The sequence below is a fragment of the Artemia sp. Qi Xiang Cuo genome, chromosome 20, assembly GCF_049724085.1.
Source record: "Artemia sp. Qi Xiang Cuo chromosome 20, ASM4972408v1, whole genome shotgun sequence".
NCBI lineage: Eukaryota > Metazoa > Arthropoda > Branchiopoda > Anostraca > Artemiidae > Artemia > Artemia sp. Qi Xiang Cuo.
Window position 1 is genome coordinate 52,758,013 of NC_142813.1, and position 11,211 is coordinate 52,769,223.

Here is an 11,211-nt window from a genome sequence, read left to right on the forward strand (position 1 = left end):
TTTGGCCTATAAAAACCCCATTTTTGCTCGTTTTTTCTTTCTTTATATAAAAGCTCTTAATCTTTTCTCAGTATAGGCTGTGGGTAAAGCAGGTGTGTGTGTGTGTGGGGGGGGGGGCAAAGGTGGAGCCAATTTTCCCAAGTCAAGTGAAAATGACAGTGAAAACTGAAAAATGAGCCATAGTAAGTAAGTTTATTTATAACCTGCAATACAAAATAAATGCGGAGTAAAAAAAAAGAAAAAACAAAATAATATTATCCACAAAAAATTATAAGAAAAACACAGAATAAATAACATAACAGTATTTATAATTCTCTAATCTGGAAGCACATAAATAAGGGGGCCATTGGCACATATCTTCCTAGGAGTATTGGTCCTCGGGTCCTTAGCGATGTTGTCAAGAAGCACTAGAGGGTCGATAAGTCTAAAATGAGAAATACTCTTGTTATTTCTGTACCACCTTGGTAAATATAGCAGGAATTTACAATATTTAAAATAGCCTCTCCTTAGCTGAAGATGGTCTTTTTTGCGCATTAAAGGCTGCAAACCAGAAAGAAAATGAATTGTAGGAGAACAAAAACTATGGTAAAATTTACATAAGCCTTGGTGGCTGTACCTCCCTCTATTAGGCAAAATTTTACCATATGATAAGCAAATACACCAGAGCACTAGCAACCAGAGACGAGCATGTAGTTTAAAGTTTATCAGAAAAAGTAATCCCAAGCCATTTAAACTTTGAGACACATTTCAGTAGCACTGTACCCTCATGTAAAGGACGAGCAGGTCTTGAAGTTTTAAAGCACAAGCACTCGCATTATGAAGCATTTACAGGGAGCCGAATCGAACTTAAAGCGTTAACTAGAACCGTGAAGTTCTTTGCGACACATGGCATCCCGTGACTAACTATTACAGCACCATTACATTATATAATGTAACTAATAACAGCTTGATTTTACAATACAGAGGGTTACAGTTTTTACAAACACTCCGGTCCCGCAGTTTTAAAAATACGTGGAGACAACAGACCACCTTGCCTGACTCCATTCTTTACTGAGATAGGCTCAGTTATATCAAACATCCATTTTAACCAGACAAATGAATTGGAATACCAATATTTTAGAACTTTTACTATGAAAGAATTAACTCCTGCTTTAACTAAGCAGTGAAGTGCTTGCGAATGTGCATTGTCAAAAGTGCCTGAGATATCAACCAAGCAAAAATAAAGTGGCCTTTTTGCATTTTTGCCGAGACTAGCAACTGACCAAGTATATGATGGGCTTGAGAACAACCAAAACTGGCTCTGAACCCAACTTGATAATCAGAAAAATCACATTTAGTCAAAACTTCAGGCAATATGGCATACTCGAACAGCATGCTCATGAAGCAGGACACTGTAATTGGTCAATAACTGGAACACTGGTTTGTGTCCTTTCCCATTTTCAAAACTGATGTTACAATCCCTGAAAGAAAACTATCTGGAACTAAGGACTGGGCGAAACACATCTGGAATAGGAACTGAATGTCTGTTCACAATAATGGACACTTAATGCTGAAGTGATTGTAACACAGACCATCCATATAAGTAGCACATGATTCCATAACACTCTTAAAAGCACAATAGATATCGCAACTATAAATTGATAATATATGGACTTGCCGAGGAACTCGAGAAAGAGTATTAAGAACTAATGAAGAAAGCATAAACCGAATAGAATGATTAAATGTAGAAAAAACATGAGTAAAATGAGCAACAAAATCACTGATTTTGATAATCACAATGGTAGCAGGCAAACACTTGCTGCTAATAATTACATTGGACCAAGACTTCCAATCTGAGGGGCCATCCAAACCATTCAGGCAGGCTTGACACAAAGAAGATCTAAGCTGACGTTTCGAATTTTGCTTAATTTTAAATACTTAACCAGACTTGGGCCGATCCCAAGGAATCCAAAGGCGAAGCCAAAACTTCACATTGTATAGCTTTTTTCACTTCTGGGCACACATTCCATAATGGTTTTCTGGTGTCAAATCTAACACATTCAATAGGAACTGAAACTGAAGCAGCTGCCTTCAAACAATGCACAATCTGGTAATAGTAACAATTTAAATTGATCTTAGCTGTCAATGACCTTACAGAGGTTTGTAAAAGGTGAAAAGGCACTTTCAGGCTTGATAATAACGAGCAAAGAACATACAAATAATCTTCAGAATTTACTCGTTTCCAATTTGGTTTATCAAACCATTTATTTTGGTAAGAAAAATAGTTAGGTCAGTAAAAGCCAGTAGAGCAGACAACTCAATTTTGCAAGTTAAAGGCAAGTGATAATCCTCAAGTTTATCATCCAAAACTATAACAGGAGGAATCACGAGAGATCCTCTTAAAACCATAAATGATCAAGGTTTGATCTAGAACCATCACAGTTATGAATGTAGGTAAACTGTTATTGACTAACTGATAGCCACTAGACAAAGCATCAAAAAACAGGTCACTTCTTTCAGATTGGGACAGAAGATTGGCATTAATGTAACCAGCCACAATCCAATTTAAGCCCTGATTAGTCACTCTTAGCAGAAGAGTCCTGAGTCGATTACAAGAATCCACAAAGACAGATAGGGAAGAAATGTTCTTGTGATTGCATGGCATATAGACATCAATGAGGACCATATTACCACATTTTATTGCCAGTAAGTTATGATCAGAAGAAATAAGCTCAGGTTTCTTAGCAAGGCAAATTAAAGTTGCAAGGCCCCCAGAGGGTCGACTGTGCATTTTTTTTTTAGCTTCACATACAAATGTGTGGTGGGTGGATGACTGTTTAAGAGTATCTGTATTGGCTTTAGTTCATAATCAAGAAGCTCATCAATAAGATCTTTGTCTTTGGTTCTGTTAATATTAAGTGAAAAAAAGTGAAATCTATTGCCACTAGCAATCATTTTTTTATCTTTATTCAGAGCTTTTTTTAACACTGGGCATCTGAGACTATAGGAAACATGATTTCCCATGCAGTTGGCGCAATTTGGGCTTTTAGTTCAAGGATTATCATGTGTGTTACAATGTCCACCAGTGCACTGTGAACACTTTTGATTAGTTGATGGGAGTGGGCAATTTCTGACAATGTGGTTTGGTAATTGACAATGGTAACATCTAGGAGGTAACTTTTGGAAAGGTCTAATTTTAAAAAGCTCATATCCCAAATGCAAACCCTCATTTATAGCTTTATTTAAGGCAGCATTGTCTAGAAATTCAAGGCAGAAGGAACTGGAATTTCCAATTTTATTTGCATCGACAAGACCAGGAATCATACTAATAAGCTATGATTTTTGCAGAAGAACAGGTTACTCACAATACCAAACACTTTTTGATTAAGGACATGACAGGATACATTTAGCTGACTAGTTGCAGCAGCGGCAAGAGAGACAGCTAAGGCCTTATCTTGGGTATGAACTACCCACCTTTTCTTGACTGGATCAGATCTCACACTTACAATACCATCATGACCATCCAGGGTATCAAGGGTCTTTTTGCACTCAATAGGATCTTTGAGGTCAGTAGGTGAGTTTTTTAGAATAACTGCATAGGATGGTTTTCAAGAGACAGAACACTCTTGTATTAACAACAGAGGACATCCTATTGTTACAGGCAGGAGAGCTCTCGCACACTCAGATAAAGAGCACAACTAAGACAAACAGGAGTTTACACTGCAACTCAATGCACAAAAAGCATTGGCAGGAATAAGTGGTACTTCACTAGGGTGGCAGATAACAAAAACTGGCAGACCAACATAATCACACTCAGACTCAGACACGCACACTCAGAAAGAGAGCGCAGCTCAGACAAACAGGAGTTTACACTGCAACTCAATGCACAAAAACCATTGGCAGGAATAAGTGGTACTTCACTAGGGTGGCAGATAACAAAGACTGGCAGACCAACATAATCAGCATCATACTTTGCGATAGTATCGATAATATCAGAGACACTATTAATAAACGCATTTGTACCCACTCTCTTATACTGAATTTCCCCAGGATGACAAAACTGGAAGATTTTCTTCCTAATATCAGAAACCTGGGTGAGCATGAAAAATTCAGACATATATTTCTTCATAATATATGGAGAAAAGCCTTTTTTGATACTGTTTTGGACAAAATCTAGAACAGGACAATAAACAAGTGATCCAGCAGTCCATGCCATCAGCATCAAATGCTCAATACATACAGAGTGAAGGAACCTAGGAACAAGGAAGTGTAAGGACCCCCTCAACTGTCCCCCACAATTTATGGGTAACTTAATACTTCTTCTTCTTCTATTTAAACAGCAGGCGGGCTTTTCAGTAAAACTATTTAGCCCTTTTCCTTTTGTTTCACTCTGTGGGCTACAGAGCTACTGGCTTGATTGCCTCATATTTATTATATATATTCAGATATCTTTCAGCAGATCTTTCGTCTCTAGGAGTTCAAATATAAGATGATAGATATCGATTTCTATGCTCTGTGTACAGGTATAGTCGGCTAGGCTCTTGGCTGATAGTGGGATTTTGTGGTGTTTGAATTATTTTAACAGTTTAGAAATCAAGTTATGCTGTTCAGACGTCATCATATTACATTCAAATATTCAATGGTCAATTGTTTCATTATTCATATTACAATGCCTGCAAAGAGGGGACAGGAGAATTGAGCCACTTGAATTAGAAAGCTTATATGAGAATGCAAGGAAATTTAGTCCATTTGTTCCAGAACGAATTCTATGATAAATTTTAGAAAGATACTTATTGGGAAAGGGGGAAAGGATAGGATTAATCTTATTAAAATTAATATCTGATAGCCTCCATCGGTAAATATCTCTAATTGGGATTGGTCTCCCACTTGGCTGGTCAATATTTATAGCATTTTTTGCTATTTCATCAACCTGATGATTACCACTTATGCCAGAGTGGCTAGAAATGTACTGAAAGTAAGTTTTTATGCCATTTGAAGCAAGATTATCAATAATACTGAGGCAATGATAAGTATCAATGTCCAACTTATATTGAGGAGCTGAGGCCAGCAACTCAAGGATTGATAAAGAGTCGGAATAGATGATAATATTATTCGAATTTTCAATCAAAGGTTGGTTTTGATTAAGGTGTTCTAATGCCATGATTATGGCATTTAACTCAGCAGACATTATAGATAAATTATTAAATAATCTCTCGCCCATTGCAATTTTCAGGTGAGGAAGGAAAACACCACTTGCAACCTTCTCATCCATTCTTGACCCATCAACAAATATTTGAAAGTGATTTTTATAGGTAATTGTGTTAAGTTCTGCAAATTTTTTCTGGACAAAAGCAATGGGGGTTAAATCTTTATTCCATTTTGAAAATTCAGTATTTATTATGGGAAATGACCAATTCCATGGAGGGGATTGGGGGAAAGTACGTGCAATAGACTTTGCTGGTACAGGGAACTTCTTTTGAATATTGGCATACTCATCTGCAATACCTCTATACATGGCTGGATTTCTTAACCAATTATGTAATGTGTGTGAGCTATTTGATTCAATTTTTGTAAGATGTTTTATCAAGAGAAAGCTACGTCTCTCCCTTATTGTTGTTAATCCACTCTCCATAAGCAGAAACTTGGTGCTTGTGGGTTTCCTAAGACCAAATATGAGACGTATTATATCATTTTGTGTTGTTTCAATTTTTTGCATCTGGGTCTTTGCACATGCACCATAGACAATGAGCCCATAGTCAATATGTGGTCTTATATGTGATTTATAAAACTGGAGTAAGGTTTTCTCCTTACAACCCCAGGGTGTGGAAAGAAGTCTTTTTAGTATATTTACTTTTCTATAACATTTTTTTATTGTGTTTGAAATGTGGAGGTGGAAATTAAGTTTTTGGTCAAGCATGAGACCTAGGTAATTAATATTATTATCTTCTGGAATAGTTTGTTTTATTTAGAGTTAGTTTTGCATTAACATGGTTTCGCTTCCGGTGAAATTGGATTATTTTTGACTTGGTGGGTGCAATGGGTAAATCTGAATGTTGAGAGAATTTTTCTAACTGGATAAGTGACTTTTGCAGATTTGACTGTGCTATCTGAAAGGTGTTGCCAGATGACCATAGCACCAGATCATCAGCATATTGTAGATTCGTGTGGGGTAGGTTCATGTCCCAGAGATATAGGGCAAAAAGGAGGCAACTGAGGACTGCTCCCTGAGGTAGGCCTTTGGATATTGTCTTTTGGGGTGAAGAGGCTGAACCAACACAAACAATGAAACTTCGCACTTCTATGAAGGATTTAATAAAGGATACTAGCTTAGGAGGTATTTCAAGGTTTGCAAGTTTATTTAAAAGGATTTGGTGGTTCACATTGTCATAAGCTCCTTCAAAATCTAGGAAAGCTGCCACTAGGATATTATTTTTTGAGAAAGATTCATTTATTGCATTTGTTAGCAAAATGAAAGCATCTGTTGAGGAGTGGTATTTCCTGAATCCAGTTTGAGTGTGTGGGATCATGTTATTTTTCTCAACAAACCAGAGGAGTCTGTGATAAATCATTTTCTCCATTATTTTCCCCATCACAGGTGTAATCATTATGGGCCTATAAGACTCAGGGTTATCTTTTGGTTTATTTTTCTTGAGGATTGGTAGGAGGGACGAACATTTCCATATATTGGGGAACCTAGACGATGCCCAAGCGTGATTATAACAATTTAGCAGTTCTTGTTTGTATGAAGGTGTGAGATTCTTTATCCATTTGGGGTGTATATTGTCATAGCTGCTGCTAGTTTTGGACCTAATATGATGTATTGCATTATTCAATTCCTGGATTGAAAATCGATTAGTTATGTACTCGGATCCTGGGCGTGATTGGTAACTAGGGTTCATAGGAATTGTGGACAGCTTGCTTTGATTACTTGATGTTAGCTTATTAACAAAAAGAGTTGCAAATAGGTTAGCCTTTTCATTATCATTGTCATAATGGGTATTATTATGTATAAGCTCATACAGGAGTGGGTTGGGAGAAGTCTTTTTCCCACATATGTGGCTTATGACTTTATGTATAATTGGCTCATTTGTTTCTCTGGAGAGATTATTTGCAAAATTATTCCAGTATTTATATTTAGCATCTATTATAGTCCTTTTTAGATTAGATTCTGCTTGTAATTTTTTTAAATATGTTGTAGGTGTTGGTTTTTTTATGAATTCTGTCCTAGCTGCCTTTTTTATCCTCCATTTATTTAGGCACTCATTTGTCCACCATGCTTTAGGAATTTGTTTAGGGAATGTTTTCTTAGGTGTAGTCTTGGGGATAGCATGATTAGCTGTATTTATTAATAAAGATGTCAATGCTTCAGCATGTGTGTCAACTGTTGTCTTAGAAATGTATGAACTTTGGGTGAAACTTGTAATTTCATCATTTAGCTTATTTTGGAAAATAGACCAATTTGCTTTAGTGTTGATATATTTGGATGTATGAGATAAAGTTTCAGCAGGTTCATTTAGGGAGCAAACTATAGCAAAGTGGTCTGTACATAGACTATCAATTTTATTTATGTAAATTTTGTTCAAAAAATTTAAAGACACAATTTGTAGGTCAATTGTGGAGAAATTGCCAGTTTTGGGGTTGAAATAAGTATTCAGGTTTGGAGGGGTAGCAACAACTAATTCATTATTATTTGAAGTCATATGCTCAATAAATTTACCAGCTTTATTTGCTGGTTTATTCCCCCACAAAAGGCTGTGGGCATTGAAATCTCCACAAATAATGATATTTTTTAACATATTAGAATTATTTATATAATTAAAGAAATCCTTGGCATCTGTAGTTTGGCCATTAGGGTTATAAAAGCTTATTATGTAGGTTTTTAAATTATTCAGCCAAACACTTATACCAATTACATCAACATCATTTTCAAAATCTGGAAAATTGATGCCACAAAATTTTATATTATTATTAACTAATAAAGCTACACCACCTCCTTTTCTCTCTGAGGATCTATCCTTTCTCAGGATAGTATATCCCAGAGACTTAATTTGTTGATTTTGGGTTAAATGAGTTTCTTGGAGGCAAACAATATTAATTGAATTATTATTCATAAATGATGTTAGTTCATTTAGCTTATATTCTGTGAGTGATCTTACATTACATTGGAGTATTGATAAATGTTGTGTTGTTGATTTATTCTTCATATGAATGTGTATCAATGTTCAGCTTTGTTAATAGTAAAGCAAGATCTTTTTTTGCTTGAATGAGCATATCATCTGGGATGTAAATTTTTGCCAATTTTGCAATAATTTTTGTTTTCTGTAGTTGATGTATGTTCATGGCCTGAACTGAATTACAGTTTAGAATGAATAAGCATATATTTGGGGATTGCATTTTTGTAGTGCATCCTGTTTGTTGGTTAATGGATTGATTCCTGGTAGTGTTTCTTCTTGGGAGGGAGGGCCAGGCTGGCCTCATCTCACCGGACCAGGAGGCTTGTTGGCTTGGTGATTGCTTCTGATAGGGATTTGCGCAAGGGGGCTTAGAAGATGGTGTTTTATCTGGGGTGCTTGAGGCAGTGGGGGCATTTGACTTGGGGGTTTTGGTTGGTTTCATTACAGGCTTTATTTGGTATTGTTGGGCAGCATTTGCTTCCATTGCTGCAAAGGGGTATGGGATTGCCTTCTCTGTTGATATTTGGAGTGTTAGAGCTCTTTTCTTGTATGCAGGGCATAATGATTTATTTGTAGATTCATGTGGGCCTTTGCAATTGATACATGTAGGCTGAGTGTTGTTGCAAGTTGTCAGCTCTTTAGGATGGAAAGATTTACAATTACTACACTCTTGGAGAATTTCATTGCATTTGTTTGTTGTGTGTCCCAGTTTGAAACACTTCTGACACTGAATAGGCTTAGGTTTGTATTCCTTGTGTGGTTTGATTTACCCAAATAGGAATAATTTTTCTAGGATATCAATTTTATCCTTCAGTGTGAATAAGAAGGATCTACTAGTTTTTAGGCCATTAGAGTTGGGTTTTCCAAGTTGGGTAACATCCTCATTACTTCTTCTTCTTCTTCTATTTAACAGCAGGCTACAATTACTGATTACATTACTTACTTACATTACTTACATTACTAATTACATTACTGATGGGTACAATATGTTGCTTCTTCTTCTTCTTCTATTTCACAGCGTTGCTTGTGGGAGGTTCCTTCCCCTTTTCTGCTTGTTCCCAGTACGCTTCTTAAAGATAAGAAATCAAAACTGGCGCTATAAAAATTGATACTATAGATGGCGTGCCAATCTACCAGAGAAAAAAGATGGCGCTAGTGAAAACACCCAGAGAAAAGGGCTTAATTTAGTAATTAGAGAAGGTCATACAATTTTAAAACAAATGTACACCATTTGATGCCTTTTTTTATACTGATTATGAATATAATAAGCATTTCTATCAGAAATGAATTTCAGCCCCCCCCCCCCTATATATGCCAATTCAGGGTTAGGTATAGCCTATATAGGGGGGGGCTGAAATTCATTTCTGATAGAAATGCTCATTATATTTGTAATCAGCATAAAAAAAAGGCATCAAATGGTGTATTCACTTTATTCCTAACTCAATAATATGATTTTGTAGAACTTTACCAGTTAGATTAGGTATAGCCTATATAGGGGGGGGGCTGAAGTTCATTTCCAATAGAAATGCTTATTATATTTGTAATCAGCATAAAAAAGGCATTGAATGGTGTTTTCACTTTAGTACTAACTCAATAATATGATTTCATAGAACTTTACCTAAATTTCTACCAAATCATATTATTGACTTATGCATAAAGTGAATATACCACTCAATGCCTTTTTTTATGCTGATTCTGAATATAGTACTCATTTCTATTGGAAATGAATTTCAGCCCCCTCTATATATGCCAATTCAGGGTATAGGCCTATATTTCTACAACCTAACCCTGAATTGGCATATATAGGGGGGTCAATATATACCAAATCGTATTATTGAGTTTCAAATAAAGTGAATACACCATTCGATGCCTTTTTTTATGCTGATTACAAATATGAAACGCATTTCTATCAGAAATGAATTTCAGCCCCCCCCCCTATATAGGCTATATCTAACCTAACCATGAATTGGCATATATAGGGGGGGGCTGAAATTCATTTCCGATAGAAATGATTATTATATTCGTAATCAGCATAAAAAAAGGCATCAAATAGTGTATTCACTTTAGTCATAACTCAATAATATGATTTGGTATATATTGACCCATCGGGGGGGGGGCTGAAATTCATTTCTGATAGAAATGATTATTATAGGCCTAGGCTATTCATAATCAGCATAAAAAAAGGCATTGAATGGTGTATTCACTTTATTCCTAACTCAATAATATGATTTGGTAGAAATTTACCATGAATAAAGTAAACATACCACTTTATGCCTTTTTTATGCTCTTTCCAAATCTAAATCTAATTGGCCTAGGCTAGGCTAATCAGTTTTGTTGGAAATGAATTTTACCCCCACCCCTATATATACCAATTCAGGGTATATATTCGCACATAAGGGGGGTGTTAAAATTTATTTCTGATGTAAATGAGAGGTAGCCTAAGTTGAAACCTTATCCCCCCCCCCTAATGTGCAAATATATAGCCTATACCCGGAATTGGTATATATAGGGGCAGGGGTAAACTTCATTTCCGAAAAAAAGGATTATTATAATTGTAAATAGCATAAAAAAGGCACTGAGTGGTAGGCCTATATTTACCTTATTCCTTAGTCAATAATGTTCACTGCAAAAAATTTACCAATACAAATTTACTGCATTCAAAGCTGGTTAGTTTGACAATTTATGTCCTATCTTAAAATCACAACAAAAAATCAATGCTTACATTCATCATCCTGGAACATTCTAAGTTTTTTTGCTTAAATTAAGCTTTTTTAAACTTAAAATGGCGACAGTAGTCTATATCTATATTCTTTCCTTTCAAGTGTTAACGGCGATTTTTTTCGTAATCCTACAGATGAGTATAGAAGGGATTTCCATAGATGGCAAGAGCGGATAACCAGAAAACTTGCTATTGCGCGCAGACAAAATATATGTAATACAGACACCCAACTGACAGTGGCGTAATTTGCTATGGGGTAGAGAACTGCCCCTCCAAGACCTCTGTTTGCCCCCCTACCCCAGATTGCCCCCCAGGTGAAATTTAGGTTTCTTTAAAAAT

The 11,211-nt window shown here is 35.9% G+C and overlaps 1 protein-coding gene across 1 annotated transcript in view; it reads right to left on the minus strand.

Moving 5' to 3' along the window:
• Positions 1-10,966, minus strand: part of Polr2B (RNA polymerase II subunit RpII140) — a 103,136-nt gene extending 92,170 nt beyond the window's left edge. Inside the window, exon 1 of the mRNA XM_089106315.1 lies at positions 10,876-10,966. Within this exon, the coding sequence (XP_088962441.1) occupies positions 10,876-10,894 (19 nt within the window). The 5' untranslated portion in view covers positions 10,895-10,966. The remainder of the gene's footprint in view (positions 1-10,875) is intronic.
• Between the last annotated feature and the right edge of the window lie 245 nt (positions 10,967-11,211).